This window comes from the organism of the source record quoted next, unplaced genomic scaffold, assembly GCF_019419815.1.
Source record: "Pyrus x bretschneideri cultivar Hongxiangsu unplaced genomic scaffold, Pyrus_bretschneideri_v1 Contig20, whole genome shotgun sequence".
Classification (NCBI taxonomy): domain Eukaryota; kingdom Viridiplantae; phylum Streptophyta; class Magnoliopsida; order Rosales; family Rosaceae; genus Pyrus; species Pyrus x bretschneideri.
The window spans coordinates 4,559,715-4,574,940 of NW_025999502.1; the positions used below are offsets into that span (position 1 = coordinate 4,559,715).

The 15,226-nt window shown below is 36.6% G+C and overlaps 2 protein-coding genes across 5 annotated transcripts; one reads left to right on the forward strand and one right to left on the reverse strand.

Annotated features, from left to right (window-relative positions):
- Positions 1-3,535: 3,535 nt before the first annotated feature.
- LOC125477133 (60S ribosome subunit biogenesis protein NIP7 homolog) lies at positions 3,536-7,588 on the forward strand. Of its 4 annotated transcripts, none has more exons than XM_048584043.1 (3): positions 3,536-3,826; positions 5,416-5,520; positions 6,742-7,588. In XM_048584043.1, exon 3 carries the CDS (start codon positions 6,788-6,790, stop codon positions 7,349-7,351), a length of 564 nt encoding a protein of 187 aa, XP_048440000.1. In that variant the 5' UTR covers positions 3,536-3,826; positions 5,416-5,520; positions 6,742-6,787; the 3' UTR covers positions 7,352-7,588. The 4 variants fall into 4 exon arrangements, with proteins under 4 accessions (XP_048440000.1, XP_048440002.1, XP_048440001.1 ...); XM_048584045.1 differs by having other exon boundaries at positions 6,752-7,588; XM_048584044.1 differs by lacking the exon at positions 5,416-5,520 and having other exon boundaries at positions 6,752-7,588.
- A 1,561-nt stretch (positions 7,589-9,149) lies between these two features.
- Positions 9,150-13,164, reverse strand: LOC125477001. The gene is made up of 4 exons (XM_048583725.1): positions 13,020-13,164; positions 11,674-11,739; positions 10,171-10,481; positions 9,150-10,062 (listed from the first exon to the last, which is right to left on the reverse strand). The coding sequence occupies exons 3-4, from the start codon at positions 10,447-10,449 to the stop codon at positions 9,235-9,237; spliced, it is 1,107 nt and encodes a 368-aa protein (XP_048439682.1). The 5' UTR covers positions 10,450-10,481; positions 11,674-11,739; positions 13,020-13,164; the 3' UTR covers positions 9,150-9,234.
- Positions 13,165-15,226: the final 2,062 nt, after the last annotated feature.

A 15,226-nucleotide genomic window follows, 5' to 3' on the forward strand; every position in this document is an offset into this window, starting at 1 on the left:
TTATTATGTAAATATTGTTCAGGGAATTTTTTGAAGTGTCATATGAATTTATACACCTTTTTTAAATTTGTCATATGAACTAAAATTTTAAGCAATTTGTCATATCAATTTTCTAAAATCATTAATTTGTCATCTCGCTCTAACTCCATTACGTTTTGCATCCAAAATAAGCCATATGGCTTGCACATGAATTATTTTCAAGGTTATTTTAGACAATTCAATTCCCCACTTACCTTCAAGATTATTTCGAGAATTTCAATGTTATTTTGGACATGTCAACTCCTTTGTTTTTTATAGACACAAATGACAGCATTGAATTCTCATAGCTTGCAATTAGTTAAAATTCATGTTAGTGAGCCTAATGTTGTTGACAATAAGTTTTTGAAATGAACCTAACATGTTCTTTTCCAACCAAAAGTTTTTGGTTCGTGCTAAAGAAAATTAGAGAACTTGTGAAAAGGAGGTCAAAAGTCTTAAACTGATTTATTCCCCCACCCCATGTGTAATATATCTATGTATAAGAATAAAAACTAAAATATAAAACTTGTGAGTAACCCTGAACACAAGTTATGTGCGTTGTACATGATTTATTTTTATGAAAAACTAACGGATGTTAGATGAAAAGTTCATGAGTTCAGATAATTGATATGATAAATTGCTTAAAATTTTAGTTTGTATGGCAAATTGAAAAAGAATGTATAAGTTGATATGACATTTAAAAAAATTTCCCATATTATTTTATTGCAAGGATAATATAAGAAAATTGGCGACATGGTTGGTGTCTTGAGAAAGAGGTTGACATTCTCTCGTGTGGAGTTTCATTCTGCCTTTAAATTTTGCTACGTGACATTCTACTATAGATTTAACTCCTAAATTTTTTTTTTTGGTCAAATAGTAGATTTCTAGGGAAATTTTATTTAAACTCATCTAACCTATTTATACACCCAACTTACTTTTTACACCCATTTGATTTTTAACTAAACTATTAATATCTCTTTAAACCCAAATTTAATACCTAATATACCCCCATAAACTGAATTCATTATATACATTTATTTTTACATCTGTTAGATTTTTAACCCAGAAACTGCCGCAGCAGCTTGTGCCACTTGACTGCTGAATAGTTACCGCCAAATAAGCTCATTGATTCTTCAACAGATGTAAGATTGAAATCGAAGAAGAAGACTAAGAATATGGAGAGAAAATGGGGTTTTGCGTGTGAGTTTTGGAGATTGATTTTGGGTTTAAGCTTGGTTTATGTGGCGATGTGCGGGTTTTATAAGATGGTTTCGGGTGCATTGAAACCAATTCTGTCGCCGGAGATGGTGAGAAATGTTAGTTAAAAATCTTGGGTTGTGGATGATATGAATGGCAGGCTAAGGTTCTTGTAGAAAGAGATGTAGGGTCTTGTTCCTGGGAGGGTTTCGAATTGCAGCTATCCTAGTTCTATATAGGACATAGTCAGGTACTTGGTAATCAAACTTCTGCTTTACAACTTTAATAGCAATTCAGCATTATTCGGTGATAAACTTGAAACGTCTGTTCCAAAATTCACAAACTTGTTAATGATGAAATGTTAGGATGGTTTGCTTTTAAGCTCACATTGCACATTGTATAAATCTGCAATTGAGGAGGTGTGGATATGGGGATGGCCTTTGCACACCGCCGGGTTGCTCACGAGTGGGTTTTCTCTTAGCAGATGTCCGGACCTCATATCTTGCGAGAAGCTTCGAAAAAATGTCCCCTTGTTATGTTGTATTTGTGGAACCCGTTGAGCTTAATTGTTATCTGATCTCGAACTGTATACGTTCGCTAAGGTGTAATGTAATCAGGAAATTGTTGCTTTCCTGATTATGATTAACTAGCAACAAACTACGTTTTGTTTGGCGTTAGGAATCCAGGTAGATAGTAACTCAAACTGTCATAAATGAAAAAGGTTTCGCGTTGTAGCAAACGAAATATCTTTTTCAACACGACTTGTACCTGAAGAGTTTTTACCTCTGAAAATACTACATTTGACTTGCAAATTTCCAGATAATACAATTCGTGGGAAGTGTCTGTAAATATTAGAGGTCACATAAGCGTTAATCAATAAAAGTTAGTCATCAGCAAGAACATTAGACCAGATCATTGGGATAGTTTTCTGATTGATTGAATTGAACGAATTTGGCGTTCATATTTTAGTAAGTAGAATGAGATTTAATCTCAAATGGAGAATAAGTTTACCAATAGTCTTTACAAGAAGAAAAACCATGTTTGTAGTGGTGAAACCTAGTCCTATCTATGAGAGCTATTAGGGTTTTAACCAGTATAAACGTAGAATAAACAAAGAATGATCGTAACGTTTAATTATAATGTTTGGGTTTATTGATAAATTTGAATTTTATTATTAATTTCATTTTGTACTTAATAGTAATTATGCAATAGGATAAAATAGACAATTAAAATTCAAAATTTTAAGTTGGGTATAAAAAAAGAGGTTGCATGGGTTTAAATAAAATTTTCCTTTATTAAATTAGATGTTAGATTAGCTACTTACGGATTCGAACTCACACCGTCATGAAAGCGCTCAACTCCTTTCCACCACTGTGGTAAAGGGCCACTTGCGATTTAACTCCTTAGTTGGAGATGCCAAAATCACAAACCTAACATCTGTTAACAATTTCAAACACATATAATAGGAAAGGTTGATATGAACGTGTCGGATGAAACATAAAACTAAAAAGTGATAACCAATAAAATTCTATCAAAATTAATAATTAAATTAATGGAAAGGTCTGCCGCTTAGTTGTACGCTCTAGTCATATGCTTCTCTATTAACAAATGGAAAGTCTTAGTTTCGACTCTTGAATAGCAAGTCCAATAATAAACCATTATGGCTCGCCCATTGTCTCACTGAGGCTAAATCCTCCACCACTTAGTGTAAAAGCATTCGATAAAAATAAATTATTAAGCCTTTAAAATGCAAAAACATACTACAATCTAATACCATTTCTATTCACATGTAAATGAAAGGTTTTATAGTCGAATCTCATGAATGATGAGTTTATAACCAATTTATTTTCTCATCCGCTTAGCATATAAAACATCGCAGTATAAATAAATAAATAAAATTACACCCTCTCTCAGCGTGCTATCTATTTGTGCCCTACTTAATGGTTCAGATGTGAGCTTTGACCCATCATCTATTCTAATCTAAATGTCACAATGCCACATGGTCCATACGTATTACGTACTTTTGTTACACCTTAATACACGTGATCATAACTTAGTCCCTTCTAACCTGCTGCTCAAAACCTATCTTTCCTTGTAGGGTGGGTTTGAAAAATTGAAAATCCAAGAATATCAAAAACCAAACCGAAGTGGAAAAAATCGAATTAAAAAAAAAATCAAACCAAAACTGTTAAATCGAACCGAATTGAACTGAAATGTTGTTAAAACGACGTCGTTTTATATTTATTACTAGAAACGGCGTTTCGTTCAGTCTGAAAGTTTGTATTGGTATTGGTCGACGTCGTTCAGTCTGAAACCCTAAGGCCTATACGTCGATCCCTCATCCCTCTGTCTGTACACTGGAGTCTGGACCCTCTCCTTCCCAGCCTCCGCCGCTCCGCGCACCCTCTCTCAACACAATCAGTCTTCGTCTTCCTCCTTCCCAGCGACCTGCGACCCGTCTCACTCTCAGTCAGTCAGTCAGTCTCTCACATCTCGCCGATTTGCAAGTGTCGCCGTCTTACTCTCAGTCTGTCGCCCCCGTGACCCGTGACCCGCGAACCGCGACTTCCTCTCGCCGTTTCGAGTCTCGACTCACGACTTCCTTTGCAAGGTTAGTCTCATGTTCTACAGATTTTCTTTTCAATTTCATGGGTTTTGCAGATTTTATTTTCAATTTCATGCGTTTCTGCAGCTTTTCAATTTCATGGGTTTTGCGATTTTCTTTGATTTTTAGTGGTTTTTGTTGTTCCTATGATAGTAATGCTTACTATTATTGTCAATTAGAAGAATCTGATTGAAATGGTAAGAATAGATATTTTTCGTACTGTGAAGTTGAATGCTAAGAATACAGAGGTAGGAAGGGGATTTGTGAGAGTAAAAATATATTTTCTAAAAAAATGAGATGAGAAGTAAAGGAAAATGATATTATGTTGATAAAGGGGTCGATTCTGTTGGATGAGGAGCAGAAAGACTGATGGAGTATAGGAATGAAAATAACTTTTAAAGAAATTTTCTTGTTGAATGATAATATTCAAATGACATGGAACTTTTGAATGATTCAGAATTGTGGGAGAGGAAGCTTAGAGTAACTTAAAGCTATATGATGATGTCCACATTCTTGAATTACAATACAAATTTTTCTTTCAATGGTGTATGTAATCCAGTATGATCTGTTTAATCTAGTTTGTGATTTTTATGTTTTAGTAATTATTTTTTCTTGATAGTTAAACATTAGAATGTCAGTTTTGGTTAGGCACTGCCACAGAAATGTAGTTCTAGAAGGCCACTGAATGTAGGCATGTAGAAGTTAATCAGTAAATAAGTAGGCTGAGATGGCATGGAATACAAAACATGTTCGAGTGTTGAAGTTAGTAAACACTGATTTGTGGTAGTACTACTGTGGGTTTGATATTTACGTTCATGTGCAGTGTAGTTTTGATATGTACATATGTGCAAATGCATAAAGATATCCACGCCTTTTTTATATTTGTTTTAGATTTTCAAAAGCTTAATGTTTTCATATAAACCTTGTAATAACATATAAATGTGTCAAAGAAAGGGTGATAAATATTTGGTTATTTAAAACGTGGATCATATGGACAATAGATATTTTTCATACTGTGAAGTTGAATGGTAAGAATACAGAGGTGGGAAGGGGATTGTTGAATGATAATATTCAAATGACATGGAACTTTTGAATGATTCAGAATTATAGGCAATGCAGTTCCATTCTATTGTATTCACTGGGGTTAAAGTTCATTTCAAAGAGATGCATAACTTATTTGATGGATCATATTTATTCATGGTTCATAAGCACAAGAGGCTAGTAGTTGGGTTTCATTTGGCTGTGCATTACTTCTCTGGATGAACATATGATCAGGCTTGTTGATTTGGCGGAGGGATTTGATGAACTCATTGGATGGACAGCTTTATGTACAGTTTTATGTTATGTAACTGGTCTATGGGAAAGCTTTATGAATCGTGATTTTTTTTGTTCCCTAATTGAATCTTATTATATGTTTTGTATCTTAATTAGATGAAGTTTGGACTTTGGAAGACTTGATTGATAATTCTAGTTGAACTTTAAATGTTTATTTTCATTGTCTTTGATTCTAGTTGGAATTCTTATGTTATGATTGTGTTGAAAAAAAAAAAAAAAAACCCCGAAACCGAACCAAAATTGATCCGGAAAAAACCCAGCCCTACTTCCTTGTTCTCTCTTTGCTTCCCACCCAGCGCTGCCGTACGCTCCATCTACTCACCTCATAAGGCTTCTCCTCAGTTCCGGCTGTATTCTTCCTATTGGTAAACTCGATAGCTTATTTTCTTTTCCTGTTAATATGATAAAAAGAATAAGAAATATAGTATTTATTTATTGTTTTTTTCTCAAAATTTATGCTTTGATTCTTGTTGGGTTTTGTTTGCTTTTGTTTCTGTTTGTTGGTTTACTACATAGGATTAATTCATTAACTTGGTTTTCAAAATTATTATTCTGCCTAAATTTATGTCATCTGTGAGTTATGGCTTGCTGTTTGAATTTCTGATTCCTGTTTGAGCATTTGAATTGGTTTTATTTGTGTTTCTGATTTGTTCTGCAACTTGGTGAGTTTCCACTTGCATTTTCAGGGTTGGCCATGACGGTTTTCGGTGTTAGTTATGGGGTTTTGAACTTGTCGTAAAGTTTCACTTTACCCTAGCATAGATACATATGTTTCTCGTTGTCATTTGGAGCTTTGAATCCAAATTCACTTCATTGCCGACGTTATTCTAAATAGTACTTAAGTTAAGCCGTTGGTTCAATCTTTATTAGTGTTTTGCTTAATATGCATTGTTGGTCAATTTTTCAAACAACTTGAGCTTCTGGGGTTTTAGTGGATGTACGTCTAACAAGGTATTAGAGCCTTTGGATTTCAGTGCTCAACAGTTATTGTATAGATTTTCCTAAAACTTGGACTTAGTTCAGTTATGTTTTCTTTTATCTATTGCCATTACAACTAACTAGTAGTTTTCTCATCTGACTTTTCTTTTCTGAGAATAACAAGTCCAACTCATTAAAACCTTAGACGGTGGAAAACTGGCAATCTGTGTTTTGAAATTCCCCCTTTTCAGCTTTCTTGAGTTAACTTGAGTAGTTTTTTGTTTGAATACCTCAGTATTTAGAAACTGATCAAATATTTTTTGCAAATGCTTTCTTCTTAGTTTCGGATAGTTATGTTGCCTTATGAAATAAGTTTTTATTGGCTTTACTATAACATTTTGTGGTTTGTATTGTGCTTGGATGGTGGTTCTGGAGTTGTTCATCTTTTTGTGCCTTTTGCTTTTGTTTAACTGATGTAACTCAACGGTTTTGCATATTTTTTGTTGAAGAGTATATCAAGCATACATTTCATGAGTGATTAAGTTTCTGCCAAATAAATATGAAAACGATTGACTGAAATATTCTGTGATTGTTCTGGGAAGCCATGCTCCAGTGGTTGTGTGCCTCTTGAATAGTGTTTAAATATTAATGAATGGTGCTATGTCTAGGAATTATCAGCAGTACAGAACCTTAGGAGACATAACACGGACAAAGATGAGACCTTTAGACGAGACTGAGACCACGACAGTGTTTGAAAAGCTGTTCAAGTTTACAGGCAACAACCTCAAAAACATTGTCGAGAACCCTTCTCATGAAGGCCCAGACCCCGGTTCAGGTCGTTACTGCTTTCGCCTCCACAAGAACAAAGTTTACTATGTTAGCGAGTCACTAGTTAAGCGTGCTACAAATATAGCTCGGACCCAGCTAGTCTCTCTTGGCACCTGTATCGGTAGGTTCACTCATGGAGGCAAGTTCCATTTAACTGTTCAATGTCTGAGTTTATTGGCATCAAATGCTAAACACAAGGTCTGGCTCAAACCTACCTCCGAGATGTCGTTCTTGTACGGAAACCATGTTTTGAAAGGTGGTTTGGGGAGGATTACAGAGAATATTGTGCCAGGTGATGGCGTGGTTGTGTTTTCAATGTCAGATGTGCATTTGGGTTTTGGGATTGCTGCCAAGTCTACTCAAGATTGTAGGAAGTTGGACCCCAATGGAATTGTGGTACTTCACCAGACTGATATTGGAGAGTACTTGAGGATGGAGGATGAGCTTTGAATAATTAGACGGGTTTTGAGTGGTTATGACAGATGTGTTGGTGTCTTCTCAAGATTTGTGCGGGTCATGTAAGTCAATCTTCAGCTTTTGATCAATATGAGGATATGGATGATTTTGTTGAACCTTAGTTTCATTAGAGATTTTTAGTTTTGATATAAATTCTATATTATCAGGAACTTCTGCAAGATTATTCTTACTTCAATTGTCATACTTTTTATAAAGTTGTTTTTGTCGTTCTGATTTTGGTTTGATGTTGCTGCTATCGAACTGCTGTAGGACCAAATTTCACTACAACCAAATTGTTATTTGCGAATGCACATAAACCAGCTAACTGTTAACCTCACTATAACCTATCGAAATGGTTGAATTATTTATTGTAAGTCCATGGTAGCCAAAGGAATCTCTTACAGCTTCACCTAGCTCGACATTAATTGGAGATAAGCTTACATGGCACGGGTACACCGCAACGTTGCATCATTGGCACGGGAGGCAACTGTGATGGTTTACTCATTCCAGGAAAGTTGTGGTGTTTGCAGTCGAAGCTGATCAAGAAGCTACTACCTCTCTCTATGCAACCAACTTCCCTTTTGAAACTTGCTCTTACGTTCCAACTCTTTATTTTTATTTATATTTTTCAAAGTTTTCCAAGAGCTCCTGTACTCTTGCTACCTTAAAAGGAACTCCGAATCCTTTTAGGCCTAAAATTTGTATTCTGAACATGTACCAAAAGTTGGCTTTTGTATCTTAGGGGTGGAACGGATAGGATTGGATTTTGTATTTTGGACTGGTTAGGCTAGGATTATATTGGACAGGTTCGTTTATTTGTCTACTGTTTTGTGTAGACTCCATCCATATGATTGGATTGAATTGAATTGAAAACTGAAAGGTGAAACTGACGGGAAGGCATGACCAATCCACGACGTCGATTGCGACAACCCGATGGTGCCGCCGCTCCTGAAGGTCTGGCGACTCGACCATGGCGCTCGTGATGACCCACCCCCACCCCGAAGACATCGCTCGCGGCGATTCGACGACCCTGCTCCCAATATCCAACGAGAGAGGTACTAGTAACCATGGCAACTGATGGGTTATGAATCTTGTGCTATTCTGGACTTGCATCCAAAATAGAAATCCTGTGCATGATACGTGGTAACGGCATCTAACAATGGCTTGGGATTTGAGTCCATTAATTGACCATAGCATGTCCCATCCGGCCCATCAGACCGGCCCAGTGTCCAAGACTAGACCATATTTACGAGATATTTGAGTGAAAAATTAGGGCATTACTTATCAGGAAGAGGAACATAAAATATACGTACCATTTATATTTTCGACATTTCATTCGCTTACTAACACAAAAGAAAATAAAAATGAGAAGTTTTAAGTTTAAATCTCATAAGTATATCGTTATATCAAAATAAGTAAACTAAAACGAGCGAGTCCCATGCTGAAAACGTGTTTCACTTCCAATTTCAGCAAGGTATCATTTTCATTTTCCACTTTAATCCCACAATCGCTTGGTGGGAAACTACTCATGACTCAGAGAGCCTCAAACACTTGTGAGATCTAAAGTGAAGGCGTCATTGATTCGTCGAAATGACAAGGAATCAACACAAACAAACACCAAGAGGATAAAGATCTCACCGTGACGAAAGAGATGGCAGGGGTTCAACCTTGAAAGGCTGCCGAATGGAGGAGATCCGCCACCAATGATGCTCTGTTCTCATGAAATGATGTTGCTGAATAAGTTGGCGAGCGAAGAAAAAATTAAAACTTAGCGACACTTGTAAGACAAAAATGCTCAGCAAAATAGTTAACATGATTCATTCATAATTCAAGATACATTGTCACGGAGAACATGATTCATAAGAACAATGTTCATATTATGAATCGTGTGCCATCATTTTCGTATAAATATCACTACGATCGTAGTGAGCTATTGTGTGCAGATCCATATTGGAAGAGTCTTTACTGTGTGCCATAGTTTTGAAATAAACATCATTCTTTCGCTGCTCGTAGTAAGCTCTTGCACGTGGCTCCATGTTGGTGGTGTCCATACTCATAATTCGGTCATCATGCTCTCTTTGCTCCCTTTCATTTGCTTCCTCCATCACCTTTACCTTTCTTTCTGCAATTTTCGCCTTTCTGTCATCTGTTTCGGCCAATTGTTTGGTAAGCTTCTCCATCACGTCACATAAACGAGAATCCAAAGTTTCTACTACCTTGCTTCTTTTGCATGCTTCCTTTTCAGCTCTTCTTCTGGATCGTTTCCTTTTAAGAAATTCAGCTGTATAATATGGATCTTTGTCAGTGTCATGTGAGACGAGAGTGTCAGACTCCTTTGATTGTGAAGAGAATGAGGAATCATTGTTCGGGTTTGTCGCAATAGAATGAGGATCAGACCTCTTCGGTGAGGAATTGATGTTCAAGTTTGCAGCAACAGTAGGAGGATCTGACCTCTTGGGTGAGGAATCAACATTTGTGTCTGTTGCCATAGTACGAGTACCAGACCTTGTCGGTGAGGAAGTGATGTTCAGGTTTGCAGCCACAATAGGAGGATCATACCAGTCTGTAACCATAGTATCAATATCAGACCTCTTTGCCGGTGTCAAACCTCTCCATTTGATGCTATGCTGCAAAATTTCCCAGCAATGATTGAATGCAAAACGTTTCTTCTCAAGCTTCAAGTACAATATATTTGCTTGAAGAACCTAGATATGATTTTAAGAAGATAGCTATTTAGGGAAAATTATTACTAAAAAAAAGAAAAGTATTTAAGAAATACTTTAAAGAAGGCGAAGGAAAGTACAAATTCTCACCTTGTTAGATTCTGTCAATCCACTTTGTTTCTCTTCTATTTTGGTAAGACATTCATGAAACTGATTGCAACTTCCAAGAATTATTTTCCACCTAGACTGGACAGAACATCGTGATCGCTCATTTTGATCACCAGTTATCTCAACATATTTTTGGTATATTCGATCCCAGGAAATACATTTTGATTGCGGAACAACATTGAGCAGATCCTGAGAGACACTTAACCGAGCATTGCAAACAGCAACATCTTGATCCAACGTGAATGATTTTCCCCTTGTCATTGGTTGTCGAGTGTCATCCAATTTCAACAAAACTGGAGTAATAACAAATAAAACACAACAGCAAAATGAACATAAACTGGCAGGCTGATTTCGACAAAAGAGTAAAACACAACAGCAAATCACAAGACGGTCAGTAGCCTCCTAATTTACAAAATTTTACAAGAACAAAGCACAAACAAAAAACTAGAGCATGATCTTATTTACAAGTTTCAGAAAATGTGCATTCTCTTCCAACCGCTTAACAACTTTTTGAGTTTTGAAACGCTTTAAAATTTGGTAGCCTTATGGGAAGGATACTGCATATCTCACTGAATATTCATGCAAAAGTCCCGTGTATCTACCCTAAGTTCCAATTAAGCTAACAGATCACAAGAAGTTGAGTGTAACGCCTTACTAATACATACGCATTTTCAGTCCCTCAACTTCCTCTTCATATGATTATATATCATTTGCAGTCTTGCAGACTCAATATCAGCAATAATGACAAACACCCCCCAATCAAGCAAACATGACTCCATGCAATCATTTAAATTTCTTTTTGTGTAATTCCCGAAGTTTACATAGAAATTCAAGTGTCAATAAATCAAAAATAAAATAAAGACAGAAAAATCTATATGAATTCACAGTTTTACGCACTAATTATTTCCCATCTAAACAATTTGATCTGCAATATGGTGGATGAAACTTAAGACAGAGCACACTAGAAAACGTCTAAAAACCTTCTTCCTCCATTGTACACACTTCTTCACTAGACCCTGCATAGATGACGTTACTAGCATTAATAGTTACATCTTCTGCTTTTCGCCTTTTCGCCTTTTCTCCTGGACTCTACAAGTTAACCAGTTCAAGCTATATCCTAGGCTAGCTGACAGAAGACAAAAATTTCTAATTAAAATTTGTAGTCCATCAGCCCAAGTTTCCATCTTTAGCACACTTTAGAGGCTTCAGTCTCCCGCCCCTTGACAATCCACACACCCCCACCCCAAAACCCACCACAAACAAATTCCCAGCTCCATTTACTAAGACACTGTATAGTAACCATATTTACAATGGTTGGGGTTACAGGCATAGTCGTTAGGTACACTTCTAACCACCACAATTGCAGATGGAGGAAGTGAAACCGATGCGGTTCCACATAGACAAATATCAGAGTTTCCACAGGACTATGATCCAAAATTGAACTCTCACACATTGTAATCGGAAGTGGAAGAGAAATAAACTTACTAGTAGCCAGAAACTGCAATTAAACCTCCTTAGTTCAAGAGCCTTATACTAACTCAACCGGCAAGTCTGCAACCATAAAATTACAATTAACAAAATTAATTAACAGTTCAAAACAAAACTTGATTAAAAACTTACAATAAACAACGTATGAAATAAAAGTAAAAGTGTAAACCAACGATAGTGATCGGAACATTAAAGATGAAACAGAAAATACAGTTAACAGAGGCAAACGAAATCAAAAATACAATTAACAGAACAATTACATCAACAGTGGCACAGAAGCACACAACATGAAATGTACAACTGCAAAGAATCTCTTTAGTATTTCTCCTCACAATGGAATACAAAAGGCTTTTCAAAAGCATTAAACTTTGCAGTCTTCAGTTATCTCTGTCTTAATTAGCTATGCACACCTGAAAATACTTTCCTAAAATTACGGTGTTACTTGCACTTTCCACTTCATGACGTCTATTTATACTTTAAATAGTATTTAAAGTTCTTAAAGATGCATCTCTCTTCCATGATACTGGAGTAAATATTAAACATGAGATTATTACAAAGAAAGATGAGAATAAATTATTGCACTCCGAACTCTCACCTTTATCACAATTAAGTCAGCGGAAATGCACGAAAGAAATAAAACCAAAATTATAGAATTCTTGAAATGCAAAATAAAAAGAAATAAGTAGCAGCACATGAAATTAAGAGCAGAATCAACTTAGCCGAGCCTATAAGCGTGGGCTTGTAGCCAAGTAGGGCACCCACCATTTGGTGTGCGAGGTCACATTAAGCACGCCTTAGCTACTCGGGTTAGTAGGGCACCCCACACACTATGAGTGGGTAGCAAACAAAAAAACTGAGAATCGACTTGGAAGAACGTAATCAACTTAAACGAAACACAAGAAATAAAAGATAATAATTAAAACGAAATTGACATCACCCTTAATTCTCCGAACGACATTTTAACAAATTTAAATATACATACAGAACCATTCCAACCTATTTGACAAAACGAGCATAACAGTACATAAAAGCCCTTACCATTCCAACCCAGATGAGAAAAGAGATGCAAGACAAACAGAAAGTGAGTAATTTAAAGCAATATGGGGGGAAAATGTCACACCCCAGCAAGGAAATCTCAAAGGGTAATCAGCTCGAACAGGCATAACACATTACGAAAAGCAAATTGTGAAAGTTCAAGTCAGTTCGTTTCCAGCTTACCAAACACAACTTAACTCAAACAAACAAAAAGAACACACCACACAAATGCATAGAGGTTAAGCTACAAGACACCGAATAGGCAATGTGGTAGAGAGAGAGAGAGAGAGAGAGAGAGAGAGAGTTACCATTAGTCAAAAGAGTAGCAAGCGTCGATGGGCGGCAGAGGAGAGAGTTGAGGCCGAGAGGGTTCCCCTGTGTGAGAGAAGAGAAGATGAAAAATCATATGCAAAACGAGGGTTTTGTGTTTTGCGAGTGATTCTGTGCAGGAAGGACCACAATAAGCTCTTTATTTATTATTATTTTTTTTTTTATGTTTTTTAAGAATTGACTCAAATGGTTCTAAAACCCTGTAATCGAACGGACTCGTGTTCACCTACCGCTCAATCATGATTCAATGGTAGAGCAAATCAAGACTACATAAAGGGGAATAGGTTTAAATCTTGTCAAATCTGACAAAAACTTAATCTTGTTAATTAAAGATTTCATGATCTAGATTCAATAGGGTAAACATGTTAGGTGAGACTCAATAAGTTGACATACAAATTCAACTCATACCTATGGTGATTAGTATGTTATGTGTTGATGTGTAGCATACGCTATGCATTTAACGGCATTGATTTCTTAGCATTAAGAGGAATTTAGGCAGAAAATTTTTCGTCGATGTAGTGTAAATGTGGTGTCCCATTTGTGAGAATCATAAAAACTCTACTTTCTATAAAGCTCGCTCATGAAACCTAAGATATGTTCAGGACCAAAACGAACAAAAACATATAAACTATTATTTGTTAAGAAGTGATCCGTGTAAATTTGATATTCACTAGGCCACCATGTAAATCTGATATGTTCTCACCAGGCAAAGTTCAAGTCCAAAGCATATAATTTATTCCTTATTTAGCATTCATTTGCATTTAAATTTGCATTCAAATGTGGGTATTGTAAAATGTTTGAATAGATTTTCAACTCAAATGTGGGGGTATATTATGTGTTTGAGTTGAGATTTCTTTCTTGTCCCATATTGGTGGCAGAAGAAAATTCCTTGTGCTTTACAAGTATGATCCCTCGTACAAAACTAAAATAAATTAGAGACAATCACCAGAGGTAGAGCCATGAAGGGACTAAGATGGTCCTAATGTTGAGACTTGTCTTAGTGTTGGGACTTTAAATATAAATAGTTTAACTCGGGAGACGGTCACCAGAGACGGAGCCATGAAGGGACTAAGATGGTCTTAGGCCCATCCAGGAGGGCTTTTCATTTGGGGCTCGATGGCCTCTCTCCTCTTTGGAAAACCTTTTGGAATGCAAAAATCCCTGGAAAAGTGAAGTTTTGTATTTAGAATGCCTGCTCCTATATACTTCCTTCTCAAGAGAATCTGGTGAAAAAGCTGTGAATATGGACACGACTTGTGTTTTGTACAGTTCCTCTTCGGAATCGGTGCTGCACATGTTCAAGGAGTGTTCATATGCTAAAGCTGCCTTCTTTTCCTCTTCCTCCAACTCCGGATAAGCAGCTTTCCTCATTTTGACTTGGCGGATTGGCTCCTTAATTAGTTTGTTGCCCTCTATGCCATAAGGTCACTTTGATTTTCTTATGTTTTTAATGATTGAAGTATGGCGTTCTCGTAATTCATTACTGTGGGGTGGTGTGTACACCGATCCCTCTTCGCAGTTGCAGGATATTTTTGCAGTGCAATCAGTCCCTACATCCCTACATCTCTTCGCAGTTGCAGGATATTTTTGTAGTTTTTTGTGACAACAATGGTGAGTTTGTGGGAGGTTTTGTCGCAGATTCTTAGACATCTCCAACTCTAATCATGTGGAATTTTCGGCAGTTAAGGAAGGTCTTCGGCTGCATTAGAACACCGTTTCTCCAACCTCCTGGTTGAAAGTGATTCATTCAAACTTGTGCAAGCTGTGAGCTCTATCCGCCGGAATCTGTTTCTCTTCTTAATAAGATTACCGAGGACATCAAACTGTGGCTCCGCTCTCCTAATGGTGCGAGAGTCTCACATGTTCGACAGTCTGCCAATTCAGTGGCTCACAGGCTAGCTCGTATGGCCATATTTTTCAATTTGAATTCTTGTTGGTTCGATGAACCATCGGATTTAATCCATGATGTATACTTTCTGATTGTACTCATGTTTAAATGAATAAAGGCGCTATCATTTCTAACTCAAAAACTTTTGATACAACGATTAGGGGATAAATTGATTTCAAACTCGTCATTCATGAAATTCGAATATAAGACATCTCACTTATAGTGAAGAGGAATGCCATTTGACTGGAGTACTAACTGACGTTTATAATGAGGTTAAGTTACGTCCATATGGTCTAC